Source organism: Mytilus trossulus, chromosome 5 (genome assembly GCF_036588685.1).
Source record: "Mytilus trossulus isolate FHL-02 chromosome 5, PNRI_Mtr1.1.1.hap1, whole genome shotgun sequence".
In the NCBI taxonomy this organism is placed as follows: Eukaryota; Metazoa; Mollusca; class Bivalvia; order Mytilida; family Mytilidae; genus Mytilus; species Mytilus trossulus.
In genome coordinates, this window is record NC_086377.1 from 7,972,404 (window position 1) to 7,998,547 (window position 26,144).

Sequence of the window (26,144 nt, forward strand, 5' to 3'; positions counted from 1 at the left end):
GTTTTGTCTCTAGTCACATGATGTTTATCTTCCTAATCGATTAACGAGATTTAAATATCGATAAAACTGTCGCTTTAAATATCAGAAGCAGTTCATACTATTACATAGAAACAAATCATAAAAAGGCGTTAACAGATTCCAATACATATAGAATTATACGTTTTTTTTTTGTAAGGAGCACACCTTTGTCCATGACGTCTGTATTTTGTGCGCATGTATATCACGACACATGCATGTATCATACACACTCAGAACAAATGACCTGTAAATATAAAGTAATGTTTAAATCTATCTAAAAAGGGAAGTTATTTGCTTTTTTTCGCATCGGAAATATATCATGAAGACATTAAAAAACAAATAAAAAACAAAAATGTAATTGTTTTTTTTGTTCTAAATGCCAAACTCGTAACGTGGTATTTTGTAGAAGATGTCCTATTTGTAATAAAGGACGTCATCCCTTTATTAAAGTAGTTAATAAGTTAAATGATTTTTTATTGTTTTGCTAGCTTTAAAATTAAAATTTATTATTACATTATTAAGCTAACAACAATTAAAATGCTACAAATAATCGACCTTCAAGTCTTTCCCTAAAGCCAAAGCCTTAGAACTATGACACACTACATATACATATAGTTATACTCATGACTTTAAACATATATTATCATGCATAATTCTTTTAAAAATAGATATAATCTAATATACTAACACATGTAGATATCGGGGCTATCAATTCAAAAATGACTTTAAGATGGACAATGTTACATTTTGACCATTAAATCACCTTAATTTTTCCACATTAAAAGCATGTAGTATTGACCGAGAACTTCAGTCCTGGAAAGTCTTTGTTTCGCATTTGCTAACATTTTTAGACTTTTAAATAAATTAAGCTGTTATAAGTGATTTTCACATACAAGAATTGATATGCAAATAAAACTGTAAAATTTTTGGTAAACAATTTTTTTAACAATTTCAAGTTCTTCATGGTTAATGTATATATGTGAAGTGATTATTATTCTTTTGTTTATATAAACGACGGCTTCAATCATTATTTAGAATTTAGACAAAACAAGATGATATAAAAAGAAGATGTGGTATGATTGGTAAAGAGACAGCTCTCCACAAGAGATCAAATGACAAATCAATTAAAGACTAAAGGTCACCGTATAGTCAGATATGAACGGTCCCGAAATCACAAATGGAAAACAAATCATACGGGAAAATTAATAGTCTAATTAATGTACAAACAAAATGAACAAAGCATGACGTATTTAACACGTGATGTAACATGTATAGTTATCAGGGCAATTGTCATTTATTTAACATTTGAATTATACATTTGAGTTAGAATGACATGGTAAAAGGGAGATAACTTGAAATACATTACATCTCTCTGCTAATGTACAAAAATATACATTTACAACTGATAATTTGGTTAAGTAGATAACGTGTGAACATAACGTAATTCAATCTGACATGTGTGTTGACAATGCTTGTACCAAGTCAGGAATATGACAGTTCTTGTCCATTTGTTTTTGATGTGTTTTGTGATTTGATTTTGCCATGTGATTATGGACTTTACAAATTGATTTTCCTCTAAGTTCAGAATTTTTGTGATTTTACTTTTTACAAGAGCATATAGATGATAGCAAAATTCAAAACAGGATATTCATTCCCTTCCCGAGCTACTGATGTCATTTTAAGCAAAAATGCCTATTGGACCCCATTGTTTGGCCACTAATTCTTAAACTTTTTGGACCATAACACCAAAATTAATCGAAATCTTCTTTAAGTGGTTTTGAACCTCATTAGATTAAAAAAATTAATAAGAGATCCGTGCACTGAAACTAAAGTTATAGTACGGCTACAAATGTGTTTGTCCTTTACTTAAGAATTCAATGCTTCCTTTTGTAACTTCATTGGGGTTTAAAAGCGTTGACCGAAGTACATTTTGTTTTCAGCTTCATTCTAAAATGTGCACACGGTCAACGCTTCTACAACCATATGAAGTTACAAAAAGATGGTTTCAATACGTATAATTATATTTTTTGAAATTTTCATTTCCTTTTGAAAGAGATAATGATTAACGGAACATATGTGTAACCAACTCTGTCGAAATCAAGAATTAAAATCACAACTCCGAGAAACATTCAAAACGGAAAGTCTAAGCTTATAACTTTTTTTCAGTGTATACATATTCATGTTCAATCACATATACTTTGTGGGCATTAAGCATTCAACTACATGTAGCACCCTAAACATTAAATTAATTTAGACGAAAATTATTCTTTTCAAAAATGTATAATCACGATATTTCTTGAAAATAAAATTGTTTGCCAATAAAATTAAAAAAAAAATGTTTATCTGAATCTCAAAACTAACGAATATAAATCTTTCGCCAAATTTGTCCATTTTGAAGTATCTAAAACTTCACTATAAGAGAGTAAAACTTTTATGATTTCTGCTATGTGCAGTCTGTAATACTCCTTTTGACGACTATAAAGGTAAAATGGTTCAACAAAACAAGCTTAAAAATGTATTCAAGACAAATTTAAAAACAAATCAGAAATCAGACGGAAAATAGATTACGAATAAAACATGCTGAAAAATAAAGTCTACGGAACTCATTTTGGAGACATTTAATTCTCAAAGAACATTACTGGTAAAGGTCAACTCATTCTTATATAAAGCATCGGATTTTTTCTTGTCTTTAATCGTTATTAAAAAACAATTGTATGTTAAAAAAATGTGAATAAGACTTATATTGACAATGATGTGTGTAGACAAAATAAAACCAGTCTTGGTAGGTAAACAAAAGTAAAAAAAAGGGGCACATCAAATATGCGATGTCCTAACAAGATGTAACGTCACTCATTTACATTCTACATGTTCTAACTAGTTTAAAACTGAGATGATTACCAGTATGCTTGACATAACCAATGCAACGTTACTCCTTACGCATGCAAAATATTAAATCCGTTAGCAGTTATCTATTTTTAGGCAATTGTATGATAATGTTCATTTTATTTCCTGCTGATGATGTTTAAACAAATGCTGTTTTTTATGTCGTGTTTTCTGTACTTTTATTTGTCTGTTTGTCTTTTTCACTTTCAACCATGGCGTTGTCAGTTTACTTTCGATTTATGAGTTTGCTTGTCCCTATGGTATCTGTCGTCCCTCCTTTAGATACCATACCAAGCCAATAATCTCCTGCTATGTCGTCAAATCCAGTTTTGTATCAATTCCAATCCCTATAGTAGTCATTACTTCCATCATATCGTCTACACAAGACTCATCAGTGACGCTCAGATAAAAATAAAATACGAAGCCAAACAAGTAAAAAGTTAAAGAGCAAACGGCTAAGTTAATCTATTTTTGGGATAAGAAAATCCTTAGTTTTTCAACAATTTCTAAATTTTGATACAGAAAATTTATAAAAATGACTATATTATTGATATTCATGTCAACACCGAATAAACAAGCTGATAAATAAAGTATATGGAACTCTTTTTTGAGATATTCAACCTTTAAGATTGCATAACAAGCCAATGTTCTCCTGTTATGTCTTCAAATCCAGTTTTGTATTCATTCCAGTCACTATAGAAGTCAATACTTCCTTCATATCCTCTTTGAATTGTCTATAGATACAAGTTAAACATGTTGAATGAAATATAAAAACCGCCTCCTTCTGGCTATTGAGAAAATAACCCCCTTTTAACGAATAAAGACAAATATGAATCAAATATTCAAATAACAAACAAACACGAAAACCAATGACGGGAGTGAGAAAAAAAATCACCAAACATTAAAAGTAACACACATATTACATTTACGCCGATATATAACTTTAAAAAGACCTGATAAAACAATAAATGAAAAAAGTATCGCAAAAATACCCGTTAAAGATTGACATCATAATAGAAAATTTCTGACAGCAAAATGGAGAAGTAATTGTTGTATGACATCATAAGTTCAAACGGGACAGATTCTCAGGACAGGTTTCTTAATAGCAATAATGTGTATTAAAGTTTGCATAAGGACGATAATCTGTCACATAAAACATTACTGAAACAAGTCTTCTGTTGCAAAGACGCAATCACTAATACAAATGACACCTGATTTACATTATTTCATATATACAAAGACATAATAGAGTAAACGTATTTTTATAATGCTGATACGTTTAATGAAGTTATCTTATTATTTAGATATAAGAAGGTATGGTATGATTGCCAATGAGAAAAATCTACATCCAAGTCACAGTTTGTAAAAGAAAACCATCTTGGGTCAAAGTACTGTCTTCAACACGGAGCCTTGGCTCACATCGATCAGGAAGCTATAAAGGGTCACAAAAAGGACTAGCGTTAAGCCATGTACACGGGAAAACCAACAACTGTATGTATATATTTTAATTTTAATTTGTTTCGAAAATACTGTACTCTGTATGCCCTAACTGAATATTGTAGTTCCTCCTTTATGGAAAATATAGAATATTGCTGAATGATGTTCTTACAACAAAAATAATGTTAAATTTGAAAATATGCTATGTCAATACTTTTATACTTAGTTATTTCATTTACGTTACTGATTTTTTTCTGTGAGTTTCTTCTTGACCTTTTTTCTTTTTGCTGTTGCTGATATTGTGACTCATGTTTTTATGACTACTGAATCATTTGATCTGGTATTATAACAAGTATATCAAATCTAGTTTTCGTAACATTAAACTGATTAAAGGGATTGGGTTTGGTCAGTAGATGTTGTCTACTTGCAAACAGCTATCAAGAAAACCATTATAATTCTGAAATTACAAATGAATCTCTCTTACAAAATGTAACTGGAGACATTATACAGGAATACCACATATCAACATCATTTTAGACTTTTTGTGAAAAGGGGCGCTGACCATACAATATGAACAATGGTCAATATGATCATCCCACCCTGAACAGTTTTAATGGCAGAAGTTGCCAGCGTCTTGATTGTTACTATTATTTGATGTTGTTGTTTATGATTTAAACTACACAAAGTACCTTGTAGTTACAAGATTCTGGACAGGTTGTTTGCATTTCATCGTATCGTTACGAGGATAGATATCAAAAATGTCATCAGTAAGTTAACCATCATTATAAGATTTTAGGGTGCTAGTCTATCTCTCTTGTCATTGATATACTTTGACATGAGACATACACTGTTTCTGCTAAAGATTCAAGAACAAACATCAAATGTTAACGACATGAATCATTTTGGAAATTTTGTTTAAATATGCCCATTTTAGGGGCATTATGTTTTTAGGTCTGTAATCGTATTCGTCAGACCGTCCTTTCATTTGTTTGCTCAACTGTCCGTGATTCTTCTTGTTCAACTGCCACTCGACCGGTCGGTCGTTCATTTGTTTGTTTGTTCGTTCGTTCGGTTGTTCGGCCGTCCTATCGTTCGTTTACTCGTCCGTGTGAGTGTCAGTCTGTCAGGTTAAAGTTTTTGGTTGAAATTTTTTGTCAAGGTAGTTTTCATAAACTTGAACATGTTAAAGTCTAATTAACTTTAAACTCAGACATATGTTCCTAATTTTTCCTTTGTATGTTATTTTTAAAATTTGTGCCACACTAGAAAATTAAAAAAGGATAGTGTCCATTTGAGCTCGAGGTTAAGGTTTTTGGTCAAGGTAGTTTTGATGAAGGTCAATAGTTATCAAAGGTACCAGGATTATAATTTAGTACGCCAGACGCGCGTTTCGTCTACATAAGACTCATCAGTGACGCTCATATCAAAATATTTATAGAGCAAAACAAGTACAAAGTTGAAGAGAATTGAGGATCCAAAATTTCAAAAAGTTGTGCCAAATACGGCTAAGGTAATCTATGCCTGGGATAAGAAAAGCCTTAGATTTTTCAAAAATTCAAAGTTTAGTAAACAGGAAATTTATAAAAATGACCACATCATTAATATTCATGTCAACACCGAGGCGTATCATTTTGACACTAAGTACACATGCTACCTATGATATGATCTTTCTACTGTATTGCTAAATGGTACTGCTGAGTTTTGATCCAAATTTCAAGTAAACAAATTAAAAATAATTCGAGGGAGGCATCCTTGCACTATGAATACATTTGTTTCCACTGAAATTTGTCTTACTTATCCGATACAATGTTCAGCTTTACTGATTGTATAGTATACCTCATGCTTTTGTTGGAACTGTATATCAACCTTCATATTGTTTTGTTATCTGTTTCGTTGAAGTGTAATCTCATAAAAGTATCTCTCAGATATTTTGTTATACATAATAATAAAAATAATTGGGACCGTCAAAACAAAAATTAGACTTAGCATACTTTCTTTAAAAAAAGTATAAAAAGTATAAAATATACACATAATTATGGCACCAGGAAGACAAACACCATATACACAACATCGTTATAATAATTTATACATGCAATACAATCTTAAAATACTATGGCGATAAAAGAGCGATTGATTTATATAATAACAGGTAACTAATCTTTGAGGCAATAAAATTCCTTTAAAAACGTCATTTTCCATTGTGGCTTTTATGAATGAACATTCAATATTGTGATACAAACGCATAAAAAGAAAAATCACATAAACACTGAACTTCGATGAAACCAAAAAGGAAAAACCTTAATCATTTTACAAAATCAATAACTAGAAAACATCAAATAAATTGATAACAACTGATATATTCCCGACCTGGTACAGGCACTTTCCCATTAGGAATATAGTAGACCATATCTGATTTTTGAGCTAAACTGGCGAAATAGACCAGAGGGACAGTCAAAATCATAAGTCTAAAAAGAAGCTGAAACTGCCATGGCTTAATAAGAAAAAAAGAAAAAAAAAACCAGACGAACATTAGCACACAAAACTCGTTGGTGGTAACTTTTTATCTTCGTGTTCAGGGTCAAGAAAAGACAACATCAACATTAAAGAATATATTGGTTTTAATTCATGGATCTGCTAAAGCTTAACTCATGTTTAGTATAACAGCTTTTCATCTTATCATATTCCAACTGTCGAACCGACTGACCTACTGTATCGCCTGAAATGATGTTGCCTGTTGCAGTACATTCCACTGTCGAATGGTTCATCGTCAGAACAGCATTCCTGTTATTTGTTTGTTCTTGGACATTGATAAGGTTGTGTACAGCCGATTGGTCTAGTTCTATCGGATGACGATGGTATATCTTGAATGGGTCGTTAAATACGAGTATTATTATTAATAATAATAATAATAATAATAATTATGACTATGATAAGAATAATATAAACAGTCTGAGGAATAATAATGTTAATAATACTAATAAAATATATATTTGATGGTATATCTGGAATGGGTCGTTAAATACGAGTATTATTATTAATAATAATAATAATAATAATAATAATAATAATAATTATGACTATGATAAGAATAATATAAACAGTCTGAGGAATAATAATGATAATAATACTAATAAAATATATTTGTTATATGACTGTTATGGGGATAATGATGATTATTATTATATTGATGAAAATAACAATATGAGAAATCGTTCACAGTTTGTTGATTGTTGCTGTTGGATTCATAGCACCTTCGTTCTTTAAGTCTCTTTATTACTTGTTTGATGGTGTTGAAATAATTGTTCATGAACTCTTCCATACTAAGGAATTATGACCTGGAAAATTACATAAGACATTGAACCTATATACATCTTAAAAGTCAAAATGCAAAAAAAATTTGAACAATTATAGGTTGGAATACGGCCTCCAACTCGGTTCCTTGGCTTACATCAAACATAAAGCTATATAGGGCCCCTTAAAGGCTAGTTAAAAACAATTCAAAGAGGTGTTTCTATGTTCCGGACCATATATAGATATAGGAAGATGTGGTGTGAGTGCCAATGAGACAACTCTCCATCCAAGCTATAAAGGGCCCCAAAATTACTAGTGTAAAACCATTCAAACGGGAAAACCAACGGTCTAATCTATATAAACAAAACGAGAAACGAGAAACACGTATATATTACATAAACAAACGACAGCATATGACTATTTGGACCATAATAGTTTGGAAATCAACGGGTCGGACCATATAGGTATTTCTCCAAACATGCACGAGAAGACTAAATGATATTAACGTTTTTATGTTTTTTGGAAAACATTCAACCGTATGCTAAGTAAAATTGTCTACCAAGTACTTTTATCTTGGTTAGTGACATATATTGAACAAAATATCTGAATGTGATTGAACACGTAGACAGGTAGCTTGACATACCCTTTAATTAACAGTTCAAATATCAATGATGTAGGTTTAGATTGTATCGTAACGGTCAACTCATTGGCTGTCCTGGGCGCCATATGTTCAGGGATGCAGTCTAAATAACTTATAACATATTTTTATAAGACAGTAAAATTAGCTGAGTTTCTTGCCAATCAGTTCCATAAGGGTAAGCATCAGTTGATTTGCCTACACATCAATGGCGCACAGGACGGACAGTGAGTTAACCTTTTATGAATACAAGAAACGCTGACTTTAATTTTTTTTTACTTTTTACTTTGAATATTTAAGCTTTGGATTTTACAAATTTTTGACACGAGCATCACTGAAGAGACATGTATTTTCAAAATGCGCATCTGGTGCAGAAAAATTGGTACCGTTAATGTTATTAAGCATACTTACTACCAGCTGAAAAACAAATGAGAAGTATTTGATAACCATGTTTAATTTCTTTCTATGAGTTTGACTGACCCTCTGATATCTTTCGTCCCTCTTTTACAAACAAAAGATCATCGCACTTAGCTTTTTTTGTAAAGTGTTATCTAATTTTATTGAAAACATGGCACTTGAGTATGAAAAAAAGTTAAGTTTCTTAAGAAAAAACCCAATGCAAGTGAGATAGGAGAAGCATCGTATTAAAATACTAAAGTTTGTATATTACCTGTCATATATATCGGACCAACCATTTTACTGCCATCACACATAGTACAGAAGTCCTTTAATTCCTCGTTGGCTGTAATATTGGAATATTATTACAAAAAAGAATAAATAGATTGAGTAATGACTGTTGTTTTCTTGTTATACAGGGCGAAACATCACGGTCGTACGAAAATTCGTAATCCCATATTGAAATAAGAATAAAAAATACAATTTAAAATATGTCAAAAGGGGAGCAAGAGATACGAGAGGAATACTAGTAATCAAACTCATAAATCGATAATAAACTGACAACGCCATGGCTTAAAATGAAAAACAGACAATTAGTAATACACAAGAAACAACATGATGATAAAAAATCATGAAGTTTGTCATTTATGACGCATCCTGAATATATAAGAGAAGGGAACGATAATTATGTGCAAACAGAACAAGGAACGGATACGAAAGGAATGTACATTGAGCTGTTTTCAAATCAACGGGACAAAATATAACTGAGGATGCGAGTTAATAAAATCATCACGTACCAAAGCTTTATCTTCTGTTTCGAGCTTGGGTTGGTTTCCATTTATCCTATCATTGTCTCCTTGTGTTACGGTAAATATTTTAATATTGTCTTTCATATTTACTTAATCTTTGAATGTTTACATGTTTTATATATCTTCTTTTTTGACATGATTGTTTTTTTCATTTGGGATTTAAGTAATAACACCAAAGGGCTGTTGGTCATACTTTTTAGTTATTCCTGACATTGCATATACGGTTTTCACAAATATAAATATAATACTTATTATTGCTTGAGGACTTTAGACCTCTACTAAGTAAATAATTGTTAAAAAGTCTTTATAAGTAAAAAAAACGTCTGTAAGCAAATTAGAGAGGAACATCAACCAAAATATTTTAAAGATGGTACATCTGTGTATGAATACATTGGGACCAATTGCAAATAACAATAAGCAAAATATGAGATGGAGTATAATCGTAAATTTAGTGATAAATTATAATGAAGGTGAATTTTATTCACAATTACTAAGTATAAAAATGTATCGTAAGTTATTTGACTTCGTACGTTACAGACACGTATGAGGTTTATATTGAAAGTTGCACAAATAATGGAATTTCCGTTCCTATTAAGTATCTTATTCACTAATTCATTTGTAAATAATCTTATTTTAAATGTAACGCGTCTTCTGATTGGCGGACGTTGTTTAGTTAATCATATCATAGACACAACTTTGTCATGTGAACATGACGTCATGAACGATTTTCATGATTTAAGCCGGTTTAAAATGGAATTTTGAATTAAATTATAAGAAATAACTGTAATATTTTGTCGACCTATACGAAATAACATACAAAATGAGGTGCACACTGTTAAATAACCCGGTACGCGCGTTAATCGGTGTGCATCACATGTTGTATGTTATTTCCTCATAGACAACAAAATTATTGAAGTCGTTCCTTTTACAATTTATAAGAATTGAGTATAAAATTATAAAGTAATACCTTCTCCAGCATAGTAGTACCATTCTGTATCAGATATTTCAATGACTTTAAATCAAGCAAACACTCCAAATTCTCTGAAAAAATGTTCATACTTTTATTCCCAAGTCATCCATGGGGGAATTTGGTGAATTGAAGATAAGTTACTAAATTCAGTATAATTAACCTTTTTCTGTATATATTTTTATATACTGCAGCGGTGCTATTTGTGCAGTCAAATTGCATTGACCGTACATTTATTTGTGATATACAGTTACAGACCGTTAATCGCATTGTTTATGACGTTGGCAATGTGTTTCCGTAGAATTTTATGTATGACGTCAATAAAACATACCGGCTTGCGGAAATCTTGCGTCGTCCGCTCAAAATTAAGAAATGATGGTGTTTACCTTAATTATTTCATTTAAAACAGTTATAAGTATTGCAGTATATAAAGTATAACCGAACATTGTTTCGAAATATCAATGTTATTAGTACCCGGAACAGCCTTGCTTCTACATGTTTCTTAGCATTGTACAAATAACATTGACGTTTCGAGACAATGCTTGGTTATTCTATAGATAACTAACGCAAACAAAATCGACACAGTTACCGTCCATTCTGTAACTGAGTTTGCTCAAACATAATGTGATATTAGTGATCAGTACATCTGTTACCATTATACAAATGTAGCTTTAAGTAAAAAAAGACGTTTCAATGTATTGTAAACTTTTATCAGTGTCTCTAAAAGGCAAGACCTTTGATAAATCTGCCAGTCGGAAGCAGACCAAGTGTTCATATTTTTATTCCGCAGTCAATGGTGGGGGATTTTGTGAATTGAAGATAAGTTTAGTATAATTTCTTTCTGTATATATTTTTATAACTTACGCAATGAAGAAGGGCCCATGACGCAGGATGCATTCAGATGGTACTGTTTGTTGGCCTCTTGGTAACGATGTATTTGTAAAAGAACCACCGGTTGGTCTGTGTATGACCCAGATACCATCTCCTTCTATCAACAGTGGAATAGCATCACCTCTCCAAGCACACGGAAACACAGGGACTAATTAATGGTGATAGTTCATATCTGTCAGGAAACTTTGAAAATATCACAGATAAAAACTATCATCAGTACATGCAAGTATGTAAAAGTTGTGTACCTATCATAGTAACAAAACAATAAAACTATACATTGTCGTTTGTTTATGTAATATATACGTGTTTCTCGTTTCTCGTTTTGTTTATATATGCACATGGACAAAAGTATTGCAACGCCAAATTGAAATTGAAATTAAAAAAACACTCTTCATTTTTTTTGGGATATAATTTGGTAAAATAAGACTAGTTAAACATTATTTACGTATCACCTGAGTTTAATCAATAAATATCGACTCGATATTTTTTTATCTGCACATGCAGCTACTGTACCCGTAAACAGCAAAACAGTTGTTTTTATCCTCATTGTTTTCAACCCTTTAAATAAACAATTTTTTTAAATTATGTGATTGACACCTTATAATGGGTCTTTGACAACTCTTACCTGCAGCAAGATGGATGGCAGATTATCAGCACGAGGGGAGCAGGGATGTCGCTGTAAAAACTGCACGTATTGTTGGTCATCACTATTTCATTATAAGTCGTTTTGAGAATAAATCAGGCAATAAACGCTGTTAAAGACATTCCGAGATAATGAAGACCCCCTATACCATTAGCTAAGGAAAATCAAGCATAATGAAGGTTGGTCAGAAGGAAACCTATTGCATACAAGACAGTCCTAAAAAGAGAGTGGAGGCCATACAGCAGCCTTTTAACAAGAACTGGTCGAGATCGACTCATCGCCACTGGTTATCGTGCGATAAGACCATTTCGGAGACCTTTGCAAACGAACAGACACACAGTTTTCCGTATCCAATGTAGTGCAGAGCTCGCCAAAGTTGGAAATTAACATCATGGAGGAAGATCCAATGTTTAAATGGAATTCGGTTCATCTTCCTTGGCACGATCGTAGCCCTGATTTCAACCATATCGAGCATATTTGGGACACTATTTGGCGGAAAGTGCGCGAAAGGACACCACAGTTCAAACACATCATTAAATAAACAATGCCCTTCATCAGAAATGGTTGCTGCTACCTTAGCAACAAATTAGTCGATTTATGACAGGAATCAGAAGACGTTTAGATGCGGTTATCCGTTTGAATGGAGGCTCCGCACAAAGTACTAATTCTTTGGCGTAAAACGATCAACCATGATATGAACAGTCATCTAAGGATTAATTTTGAAATGTCTGACATTGTAAATTTCGACTACAGTAAAAGTTATAAAATGCAATTTGTTGTACAAAAAAAACTTCATTTTGGTATTAAATCATTTTTTTTCAATTTTTTTTGTTCGTTTCAATGCCAATGTTATCATAAACTAGTTTTTAATAATATTATACACATATTTTATTATATTTCATTCACAAAAAGAGGCTGATTTTTCAAGTTTTAAAAAATCAAGGTGTTGCAATTTTGTTTCCATGTGTATAGATGAGACCGTTGGTTTTCCCGTTTGAATGGTTTTACACTAGTAAATTTGGGGCCCTTAATAGCTTGTTGTTCGGTGTGAGTCATGGCTCCGTGTTGAAGGCCGTACATTGACCTTTAATGGTTTACTTTCATAAATTGTTATTTGAATTGAGAGTTGTCTCATTGGCACTCACACCACATCTTCCTATATCTATGTATCGTCGCCAATCTATTGGGTTAAGGCGTTAATAAAAAACTTTTGAAACATGAATAAAAAATTGATCTGTTTGGTTGAAAATAAGTTGATCGTCAATATTCTTTGCCATGGTAAAATTTACGCATACTTTAATAGACAGACGATTCTACAGCAGTATAAACGTCTTCGTTGACACAAGTTATCATACAAGACAATTGTTAAAATATATATGATCAGTTGAAGTATGATCGATACCAAGCTTAAAACGGACAGTATATATGTCCAACCATGTCGACAGCGGACAGTAGATGTGTTAAATTTTGTTGACAACGGGCAAAATATGTGTTCAACTATGTTTATAGCGGACAGAAGACACAGTAGTTATTTCCAATCATGTCTGATGTTCATCTTCCATGTTATTCGTTACCTTTTATACACTTATATTTATACTTATTCATCAAAAGGAGAAAAGAGGGACACTCAACCTCATAGATCGGACATAAAAAAATGGACACAGACAAATAGTAGAACAAAATTAGACGTTCTAAATAAAACCTACACAAAATCTCTGCCTGTCTGCACTATTCGAAATAGTTGTATAAGGGATAAATAGTTTTTAAAAAATTTGTTTACTCACGTCCCGAATAAACGATTCCAGCGATAATTAACAAAAGCAGGGGGATTCGAAGATTCATCTTTAGATTTGTTGTGCTGTAATAAATGTGAAATATGTGTATCATTCGACCATTATATATCCGAAATCTTTATTATCTGTAATTAAATGTTTCGTTCGAGCTACTCTTTAGCGCCCCGGATATGGTTAATACGTTTTAAGAAGATAATATTTGTATCTATTTTTATAAAAGCTATATAAATACAAATACGCTTTTACAAACTTTTGATAAATCGCTTAATTGTTTAAACTGTGTTGATAAACACTTCGATACTGCTTTGTTCTTTTAAGTTTAGTTTTTCTGATACGTATGAATTCAAGCAAATAAAAAAAATCATAAAAGTTATTACATATATTCTATCGATGTCATATCTGATTTTAATTTAAAATATTAATGTAAAAAAAACATTCAATAACATCAACACAAAATATAAATACTAATTATTATGAATACTACAATAGTACATGCTGTTGTATACTTTATTTTATAGAATACGTTTAGTTTTAGCCGAAGTATTTAGCAACAACCCGACGCATTATACCACTTTAGAGTTATGTCCTTCTCCGAATAACATCGTCTATTATGTGCGTCAATTACCAGATAGAGCTGATCGCATGTATCCCTACACTTTCAAAGTTCAGCAAGCGTCTTAGTGTGATCTTCTTTGTGCAGGATAAATTAAAAAATAATGTTTGTTCTGTAGGTATTTAAACTGTAAACTCTTTGACACATCATTTAATAAAAACGGCATCCCCTTTGCACTTTCAAATTCAATATGACCGATGCATTTGAACGATATGTCCACTTTACCATGTATATGTTTATAATTTGAAAACCAAATAATGTTAAAAGAATATACAATTTCATTACCGGCTCCCAAACAACCTCAAACTGTCAGAGCATTCACATATTATGTTAGTATGAAGAAGTAAATATATTCATGAATGCATGCTGATTAACATATTATGTAATGACAGCTGTTTACCAAATACTGAAAATTGAAAATAATTACACCATTTGTAACAAAAAAAAACATTATGCCTGTCAATATGTTCAAAATCATCATATATGAACATGATATATTTAACATGCCGTTACACATGTTACATGTACCTGTGATTTTTAACAAGCCAATACATGTACCTGTGAATTTTAACATGCCGATATATGTACGTAATGTCCGTAATCAAAGAGGTTTTTCGACATTTTGAATTTTATCTAAATATATGTAAGTGTCAATCCTTTATAGGTGTCGGATCACCAATTCAGCCAAATTTATATAAAAAAAAAAGATGTGGTATGATTGCCAATAAGACAATTTTCAGTAATACATCAAAATGGTCAAAATATGTTTTTCTTTCATCAAAATTTTCATGATTTCAAAAGTTATTGTTCGTAATAATATAATGACATCATCAGCACTGTTTTACATGATCAGACATACGTTTAAATTTGAATGGGTGAATAGGCGGCCGGACATCTAAACAATATATAATATCACTATCATCTTTTTTCCTTTGTTCTTTGAAGTCATAACGTGTTCACATTAACTTTCCACAGTTTTATTTAGAAGCTTTTATAACAGAATAAACATGCGGTATGGGCTTTGCTTATTGTTGAAGGCCGTACGGTGACCTTTAGTTGTTAATGTTTGTGTCATGTTGGTCTTTCGTGGATAGTTGTTTCATTGGCAATCATACCATATCTTCTTTTTTATATGTTCAAATATTAAATAAAAGTAATAGTATGAAAATGTTGAAAGTGACGTTAAATCCGACATAACAATCAATCAAGTATTAAATACGCAACCAAATATGTTTCCATGTTTAATTATGGAAATTTATGTATCTAAATGTTTTTGATTTGAAGTTTTTGTAATGAAGGCGTGACTTTCTCCCTTTTATATTAAAAAAATATATGTGCTTTGTCCATCATTAGGATAGGATAAACATACATGCAAAGAGTAATAAAACAGGTTATTATTATAATAACAATACAGGGGCAACGGTGGCCGTGTGGTCTTAGTGGTTACTCTTGTTATAACTAGCCAGTCAACACTGATATTGTAGGTTCCAACCACGCTCGTGCAAATGCACTCGACTCCAATCTAAATTGACTAGGATTGTCAGTTATGCTATCGAAGGTCGGTGTTTTTTTCCGCCCCAAAAAAGCCTAAAGGCTTTGCTTAAAATTTGAAAAATTAAATAGTATCAGAAATAAAGTACAGAAAAGAAAAGAAAAGAATAGAATAGAATAGAATAGAACAGAATAGAATAGAATAGAATAGAATAGAATAGAATAGAATAGAATAGAATAGAATAGAATAGAATAGAATAGAATAGAATGGAATAGAATAGAATAGATTTTTAGAATAGAATAGATTAGAATAGAATAGAATAGAATAGAATAGAATAGAATAGAAAAGAAAAGAATAGAATAGAATAGGATAGAATAGAATAGAATAGGATGGAATAGAATAGAATAGAATAGAATAGAATAGAATGAAATAAAAAAAAATACAATGCTATAGAATCGAATCGAATAGAAAAGAAGAGTATAGAATAGAATAGAATGGAAAAGGATAGAATAGAATAAAATTAAATTCTAATCCTGGTACCTTTGAAATTTCCGGGATATTCTAGTTTGTTAGAACACCGTTACTCTTGTCTTGTTTATTATGTGTGTATACATCATATTATGTAGAAAATAACCTGTCTAGACCTTATACGTGTATCTCCAACTTATAATCTGCATCTAAGTTTCGTGTGGTAATCATGTTATATCAATTAATGAATAATTGTTGTTTTTTTAGTAAAACAATCATTCGTGTCAATTTTGCTAATACGTAGGTTATTTTGATAATCTCTTTTCATGAACATATACATGCTATAATCATTTTATTATTTCATTTAAAAATAGAAATAGATTACTTTAGGTCTTTTTTTAACGTGGCAGTATAACCTGGGGGAAATTGGGGGGGGGGGGGGGGGGGGGGGGGGGGGGGCGTCCGTTTGGCTATGATGGATATTAATGTAAGCAGACATTTTTTTCAAATTCTACATTTTTTATTTAACATTGCCTCTATCACTTAACGGAGAATGAAGTAGTTTCTGACTGAAGTCATAAACAATTCGGTCTTTACTCTTATTTTTTAGAATTAAAATCCAAACTAGTGGTTAACCCGAATAACCGTAACAATTTAGGCCCAATCCGAAATTTCTAGTATGATATTAAAACCTATCTACAGTACGTATTTATTGTTAACATGATGTCGTTAAGATACTGCATGAAATATTTGGCACTGAAAAATAATTATAAACAAGAATAATTTTATTTTCCTGTTTTTTGGAAACGATCACAATATTCGAGCGTTGAAATTCTATAGCGTTATTTGGAAGTACATATATACCAGAATGCAAGATGGTTGATCGATTTAAATAATGACAGCTGTATACAAAATTTAAAACTGAAATTATTTACAAAGAATCAAATAAATATTAAGTCTTTCTACATGTTAAAAATCAATGTACAAGTACATTACATAATGTCTTTAATCGCAGAGGTTGATCGACAATATGAATTTTGTTTAAAGGAGTAGGTCCGGTAAAACCTTTTTTTTGTATCCAACATATAGCGGTTTTACAAAGTTAAAAATATATAAACTCTTAATAATTGGAAAGTATAATACTTTTGTTACGTAAATATGTAGGACTCAAATCTATGGCGGGTTCCAAATCTATGGCAGATTCCTAATCTTTGGCAAATGTGACGTTACAAACGCCAAATCTATGGCAGATTTTTGTTTTCTCCAAATCTATGGCAGATCTAACATATAACGTCACAATTCAATAACGCCACATTTCATCGTCGACGCCGCAAACGATGGCGGAGTCCATAGATTTGAACACCATTCTAGATGACAACAATTTGACGATGGTTTACATAAAAATGTGAGCCATTATCCGGAAAAAGGACACAATGTGCTGTACCGGTCGAAGTCAGCGATGAACAAGGACACCGCTTTTGTCAGTAACGTATATTTCAGAAAAGGAGTTATTATAGTAAACATTTTACTGTCTACAGTTGGCAAAAAAGTGAAACAAGAAATTAACGGATACCAATTTTATTTAGATCGTCATAAAATAAAAAAGATGCCATAACGATGAATAACATATGTTTTTAACATTCAAACTGTTCACTTTTATTTATCCCCCTTTTTTTATTTATTAAAAATCCACCTTCTTGTTTGTTAAGGGACTTAACGTTAATTACTAGTTGGTTTAATAAATGCACAGATTAGAAAATCGTTTATTTTTACGAGGCACATCATTTCAATCTTGAAATCTGTATTTATGTTATGAATTCATCATTTACGTTTTTTTGGCCGCCATAATTTTTTTGGCCATTATATTTACTGTATATTTAAAAAATGTTTATAGACATGCTTCCGTTGTCGTGCATGTTCACTTGTTTAAATAATGCAAGTTAATGGTCGTATGTGTACTGCATTATTTTCCATTTGCAATTCATTTTCCATAGACTTGGACACAATACAAATCCGCCAAAGATTAGGAAACTACAAAACTTGCCATAGATTAGGATTGTAAAAAATCTTCCATAGATTTGGAATGGCATTACGTCAAATTTGCCATAGATTAGGAATCTGCCATAGATATGGAACCAACCATAGATTTGAGTCTTACAAATATATTCTTGCATCATGTACTAGCATCATTATTTCATGCAAAAGTACTGATATCCTTATAATATTAATATTTGGGCTTATTATAAGATGTTTTTTTTTCTTTAAAATGGAAGAGCCCGCACTTGTGTGTTTAATTTTAGTATTTAAATATATGTTGTATTTAATGATTACACATAACATATATAAATATTGCATGAACACAACATCAATTTAAACAATAACATATGCAATACAATCTACAAATGTTATGTAGTTAAAAAAGCAATTGATTATTATCATAATAGGCAACTGATTACATAGTTAATAACATTCCTGTATAAACATTCTATGGTCTTTGCGCATAATTATGAAGGTATCTCTACATTTGAAATTCTGAAGCACCAATTTATAAAGAGAGGCGAAAAAGATCAGAGGTACATTCAAACATTCAAGAGTCGAAGAGAAACTGACAAACTGATAAACGAACACAAGCACAGGTAACACAACATAGGAAACCATAAACTGAGCAGCACGAACCTCACCAAAACTTGCTATATTCATTCTAAATATGGGTTAAAGAAAGACAAAATCAAAATTTATGATTTTATTGGCTTTTATTTCATAGATCTGTCAAAGCTTCGATCATGATTAGTATTACTGCTTTTCATCTTTTTTATATCCCAACTGACGATCCGACTGACCTACTGTATCGTCTGTAATGCTGTTGCCTCTTACAGTTCATCCCACTGCCAAATGGTTCATCGTCAGAACAGCGAACCTGTTGTTTGCTTGTTCTTGGACATTGATAAGGTGTTGTACAGCCAATTTGTCTCGTTCTATCGGACGACGATGGTATGTCTGGAATGGTTCGTTAAAAGTTATAATAATAATAATAATAATAATAATAATAATAATAATAATAATAATAATAATAATAATAATAATAATAATAATAATAATAATAATAAAAATAATATTAATTATAAAATAAAAAATCGTATACAGTATGTTGATTGACAATGATCTATTCTTAGAACCTTTGTTTTTTAGGTCTCTTAGATTTTTGTTTTATAATGTTGAAATCCTATTCAAGAACTCTTTTATACTTAGTATTTATGACCAAAAAAAAAAGACATAATTGAATTTCCGTGTTGCTTGAACTTTTTTCATGTCCAGTGTAAGACATTGAAATTGTAAGATTTGATTGTTGAAAGCTGTACGATGACATAACTTTGTTAAATTCCGGGTCATTTTAGTCTCTTGAAGAGAGTTGTCTCATTGGCATCGTACCACATCTTCTTTTTTATATTTGTAAATCAAGTGTTTACAAATAACAAATGGACATTTGACTATGTATAGATAGGGAAATAGGGTATGCGTGCCAATGAAACAACTTTACATCCATATAAAAATGCATATACATTTAACAACTACAGGTCAAAATAGAGCCTCGAATACGGAGCCTTGGCTCACATTGAACATAAAGCTGTTAAGTGACCTAAAATTACTAGTGTAAAACAATCCGAAAAGATAAAAATCAACGGTATGTCAGGTTTTCTAACGTACAGAAAGCCTGATATCTTATCAAAATATATGGTTGTTAGTAAAACCAAACATAATATAAACGTTTTAAATGTTTTGATGAAATTATTCCAAAGAATCAGAAACTCACTTCTTAAAAAGTTCGTAAAAATAAAGAATTGTTTACCCAGACAGATCGTTTAATACCTGAACTAATTACGTCTTCTATATTTAAATAATGGATACACAATAATATACTGTATTTATTTTAAATTTTTAGTACTAACAATTACTAAAAATGATCTTAATATACAATCTAATGTTTAACGAGGCCGGGATAAGGTACCGGTACTTTCTGTATATGTGAAAGTTTTCAATAAATTATATATGAATAATTTAAAAAAAAAAAAAAAAAAAAAAAAAAAAAAAAAAAAAATTTCGTCTTCGTACTATGTTCAGGTATGCAGTCTCATAAACTTATGTCATGTTTTAATACGACATTATAATCGGTTAGCTTTATTGCCAATCATGTCCATTGTCTTAATCAGTTAACTGGCCTACACACAATGGCGCCCAAGACAGACAGTAAGTTAACTTTATGAATACAAGAAACGCTGGCTTTAATTTTCTTTTACTTTTTAGTTTGAATATTTTAGCATACTTACTACGAGCTGAAACAATAAAATGAAAAGAAAATGATGTTGATTAAAGGATGTTTACATAAACCACATAACTTAAAAAAACAAAAAATCAACGCATTTAGCTTTTTTGTAAAGTGTAATTTTTTATTTTTGTGTGTTACATTTTAACGTTGTATTCTCTTATTTTTGAGTGTAAATTCACATTGCGATAAGACGTGTCACGGTTCTTGTCTATCCCACATTCATGTATTTGATTTTGATGTTATATGTGTTATTCTAGTGGTATTTTGTCTGATGCTTGGTCCGTTTTTGTGTGTGTTATATTTTAATGTTGTGTCGTTGATCTCCTCTTATATTCAATGCGTTTCCCTCGGTTTTGGTTTGTTATCCAGATTTTGTTTTTTGTCCATGGATTTATGAGTTTGGACAGCGGTATACTACTGTTGCCTTTATTTATATAATCTAATTAAGACAATAGCAATGATCGTTTATTTTGTAACTAAATTCTATACGTCTTTTGTTTGCAATAAATCTTTGAAAACATGGCACTTTAGTAAGAAAAAAGTAGATCATCTTTAAAAGTGGTACACATAAGATAGGAGGTGTAATATTAAGATACTAAAGTTTATAAATTACCAGTCATATATATCGGACCAATCATTTTGGTGCCATCACACATAGTACAGAAGTCCTTTAGATCCTCGATAACTGCAATATTTGAATATTATGACAAAGATGGATAAATAAATAAAGCAAAAATTGTTGTTATCTTTTATTCTTAGCGAAGCATAACAGTCGTACAGAAAATTCGTAATCCCATCTCGACATTACAATGACCAAGAATGTGTCCATAGTACACGGATGCCCCACTCGCACTTTCATTTCCTATGTTCAGTGGACCGTGAAATTTGGATCAAAACTTCAATTTGGAATTAAAATAAGAAAGATCATATCATAGGGAACATGTGTACTAAGTTTCAAGTTGATGTAACTTTAACTTCATCAAAAACTACCTTGACCAAAAACTTTTACCTGAACTTTGCACTATCACTGTGAAAACAAAACAAGAAACGAATCCGAAAGGAATGTACATGAGCTATTTTGATATCAACGGAGACAAAATGTAACTCATCATGTATATTCATCACGTACCAAAGCTGTATCTTCAGTTTTGAGCTTTGGTAGGTATTAATTTATCCTGCCATTGTGTCTTTGTGCTACTGTAAATTTTGTAATGATGTCTTTCATTTTAGCGTTATCTTTAGTGTGTTTACATTTGTTATTTATTTTCTTTATTAACATGTTTTGGGTTTTTTTTATTTTATTTAGATAATAACGCAATATTAACTGGTTTACATCAATTTCTGACATTTTAACCTATTATGTCTTTTATAGTTTGCTAAAACATCGGGCAATTATGGGACTATATGCAACTGTCAGGTTTAATTCACACTTTTTCGTCATACATGAGGAATTTGACAGTTGTTTTCAATTCGTTTGATAGGTTTGAGCTATAAATTTTGCCATCTGTTGAAAGGACTATTGGTCATACTTAGTTATTCCTGACATTGCGTAAATAACTATACGGTTTTTCACAGGTAGAGGTATTCTTCTCATGGCCAGAGGAATATAGACTTCTACTTAGTAAATATGTGTTAAAAAGTGAATTCTCATCAGATGCAACGTGGTTTTTGATAAAGACCTTGTGCATTACATTCTTCAAAGTTTTCTTATACATTTATCACAAGCAGTAACTACCAGTTTATATTGTATAAGGTAATGCAATTGATTGTTGGGAAGAAGAGCTAGACATAGAAGACAAATCAGTTGACGCCAAGAAATCTGACCATACGTGGTATTAGGTTCTTTAAAACTTTTTCAAAATGTTTTCAACGTAACAATTATTTTGATTTATTTAAAAACAAAATACTATACCATATATTTCATTTTAGTAATTTAGGGATTTTCACAAATCTTTAATAATTAGTTATCAAAGGCACAAGGCTTGTAATTTGATGCGTGTTTCGTTTAAACAGAACTCATCAGTGACGCTCAGCTCAAAACGTTGTGCCAAATACGGCTAAGATTATATATGCCTTGGTTAAATAAGGTATTCGTTTATCGGTTTGTTTATTGTATTCGAAATTATAACAATATACACATACATTAAAACGTCTTTAATCAACGTTCTAGAGGAAAATCAACCCAAATATTTGAAAGCAAGTACATACCTTACAGCTAAATAACAATAAGCAGTTTAAAATGAAGTATAATCGTAAATTTGATGAAATTTTAAATGTAGGTGAATTTCATTTACGATTACTTGTATCATATTTATTTGGTTTATTTTGAAAGTTGAACAAATAATGGGATTTCCGTTTCTATTCAGTATCTTACTCACTAATTCATTTGTAATTAATAAGAATGCATCATAAAATTATATAGCAATACCTTCTCCGACATAGTAGTACCATTCCGTATCAGATATTTCCATGACTTTAAAGCAGGCAAACCCTCCCAATAATCTGAAAAATGTGTTCAGATTTATCAAAGGTCTTGCGTCTGTGAAACACTGATAATAGTTGACATTACATGTTAACGTCTTTTTTTTTTACTTAAAGCTACATTTGTAAATTGATAACAGTTTTTCTGACCACTTATATGGCATTAAGTTTGAGCGAAATCAGTTACAAAATAGCGGGAAACTTATTCGATTTTGTACGCGTTAGGTATTAAATAGAAACAACACAGAAAAAAGTTAATTATACTGAATTTAGTTACTTATCTTTAATTCACAAAATCTCCCCCCCCCCCCCCCAGAGTGACTGGGTAATAAAAATATGATCACTTGGTCTGCTTCCAATCGACAGTAAACTGCTTTTCAAAGTGGGGCGTCCGTTTGGCTGATCAAGTCTGCAGCCAAGTCCGTTCAGAATAATGACGTAAAATTGTGTAAAGATAATGCCATGCTCTGTTAACGTTAAGAACCCTAAGCCGCAACAACTCTTTGAGGATCCGTAGGTGGCCTGTTGCAAGGCAGCCACAATCCTGTCCCTATCAGATATACCCTCATATTCCAGTGGCAGTAAAAATTCCTCGGCCATCATCCCGGGAGTCCTCTATTACAAGAAATTACCTATTTTATTTATTGTTTACTTGTTATCGTCCTAAACACGCATGAAATATTTTCGACTGGACGTTATTCAACCAACAATCAATCAATCAATCAATCAATTAACTCACAAAATATGAATTAACAGTACATGTCTGTTCTCTAGTAACATAAAATAAACCAGCAGCTCCTTGATACATGATTAAGGCAGCATGTTTTATATATCAGTATAACAGCTGTTAAGATTTCATTCAACAATGAATAACAGAAATCTAGTATAAAATTGACCAATTGAAATGTGAGGAAATTGAATTGAGTGCCTATTCACTTTACAAAATTACTAAAGACCTACTGTCCAAGGAAGAAAGGCCCATGACGCATGATGCAAGCAGATGGTGCTGTTTGTTGGCCATATGGTAAAGATGTATTTGTAAAAGTACCACCATTTGGTCTATTGTTGATCCAGATACCATCTCTTTCTATCAAAATTGGAATAGCATTACCTCTCCAAGCACACGGATACACACATGAAGGTATTCCTGCAAAACAACATGGGGAATACTTAATTCTGAAATTTCATATCTTTCAGGAAACTTTTGAAAAAATGAAAACTCTCACCAGTACATGTAATTCTGTAAAAGTTGCGTACCTATTATAGTAACAGATCCTCATGGGTTTATTTCGTTAACAAAAACCTTTGTTACATGTATAATTAATAGATCGGTATGGTTAAAAGTCTAGAAGTTTCGCCTAGGTAAAATTTATGAATACTTCAATAGACAGACGATTCCCTTTGCATTATACGCGTCTTCATTGACAAAAGACCAGACAAAAGTTAAAATATATACGGTTAGCTGAAGTATTTAGACGCAACATACGAGAATTATCGATATCAAGCTTAGAATTGTATACGCAAGACGTGTGTTTCGTCAGCAAAAGACTCAACAAGGAAGCTCGAATCTCAAAAGTAACAAAATTCCTTTAACCTAGCTTGGTTAGACGTAAGTTACGAAGATGTGTACAACCATGTTAGCAATAAACAGAAGACGTGTCCAACCATGTTTTTTTGAAAACAGGTTGTCAACGGGAAAAAAGTATATTCAGCCATGTTTGACGTTAATCTTTCATTTCAATATTTACCTTTTATACTCTTATATTTATACTTATTAATCTAAACGAAAAAAGAGGGGCGACATAAACCATCAAATTCATAGATCGAGAATGAATTTACAGCGCCATGACTAAACAAATAGACACAAACAAATAATAGTACAAAATAAGACAAACTAAATCAAACCAAAATAAAACCTCTTTCTATTTGCACTGTTCGACACATTGACGATGAACTTTGATAAGGGATAAATAGGTTTAAAAAAAAATGTTCACTTACCTGCTGAATAAACAATTCCAGCGATAGTTAACAAAAGCAGGGGGATTCGCAGGTCCATCTCTAGTATTGTTAAGCTACAATATATGTAAAACATTTGTAACATACGATCATTATATATCCGAACTAGTTTTGAATCTCCCTTTTCAATGTTTTGTTCGAGTTATCCTTCGCAAACCGGAAATTGGAAGGAAAATTATTTTGAAGGCGAACGTACTGGTATCTATTTTTATGAAAGCTATTTAAAATGAAAGAAATCATTTCAAAAGAGGGACGAAAGATACCAAAGGGACAGTTAAACTCGTAAATCTAAAACAAACTGACAACGCCATGGCTAAAAATGAAAAAGACAAACAGAAAAACAATAGTACACATGACTCAAAACTCTACCCTTTAAAAATTGCTTAATCATTTAAAGTGCCTTCATAAACACTACGATACTGCTTTGTTCTTAAAAGTTTCGTCGATATTGACGTTTGAAGCTTTCTTGTGCTCCTGATATAGGTCACCACATGTTAAAACCATATCAAAACTATCATACAGTTAAATTCCATACATCCTATCGATGTAATATCCGTTGGAACTCATTTCTTATTTTAAATATTAATGTAAAAAAAACATGCAATAATATGAACACACAAACTAATATATAATTATTATAATTACTTTAATAGTACACGTTGTTGTAGAATGTTAGTTTTATTGAATACGTTTAGTTTAAGCCGAAGTATTTAGCCACAACCCGAGGCAATAGACCACTTTCGAGTTATGTCTGTCCCCGGATAAAATCGTCAACTATGCACGCCTTTATAGCGTCCTTTACCAGATATAGATGATCGCATGTATCCTTGTACTATCCACTTCAGCAAGCGTCTTTTAGTTAGTGATTTTCATTGTGCACGATAAATAAGAAATAATGTTTGTTGCGTAGGTGTGAAAAAAAGAAACACTTTGATAACCTGTTCCCAAACCACCTCAAATTGTTAGAGTATTCACATACCATGTT

The 26,144-nt window shown here is 31.4% G+C and overlaps 1 protein-coding gene across 1 annotated transcript; it reads right to left on the reverse strand.

Annotated features, from left to right (window-relative positions):
• Positions 1-3,524: 3,524 nt before the first annotated feature.
• On the reverse strand, positions 3,525-25,212 carry LOC134717555 (uncharacterized). Its single transcript, XM_063580044.1, has 7 exons — positions 25,142-25,212; positions 24,104-24,290; positions 23,091-23,164; positions 21,276-21,347; positions 19,183-19,335; positions 8,959-9,008; positions 3,525-3,635 (listed from the first exon to the last, which is right to left on the reverse strand). The coding sequence occupies exons 1-7, from the start codon at positions 25,197-25,199 to the stop codon at positions 3,525-3,527; spliced, it is 705 nt and encodes a 234-aa protein (XP_063436114.1). The 5' UTR covers positions 25,200-25,212.
• Positions 25,213-26,144: the final 932 nt, after the last annotated feature.

Excerpts from the sequence above, each read along its gene's own strand:
- LOC134717555 (XM_063580044.1), bottom strand. The coding sequence starts at position 25,199 with ATGGACCTGCGAATCCCCCTGCTTTTGTTAACTATCGCTGGAATTGTT. Across the intron at positions 21,348-23,090 it reads GTACTACTATGTCGGAGAAG|TTATCGAGGATCTAAAGGAC; the intron begins GTATTGCTATAT and ends CAAATATTGCAG. Across the intron at positions 19,336-21,275 it reads TGGTCCGATATATATGACTG|ACATACCATCGTCGTCCGAT; the intron begins GTAATTTATAAA and ends GAACCATTCCAG.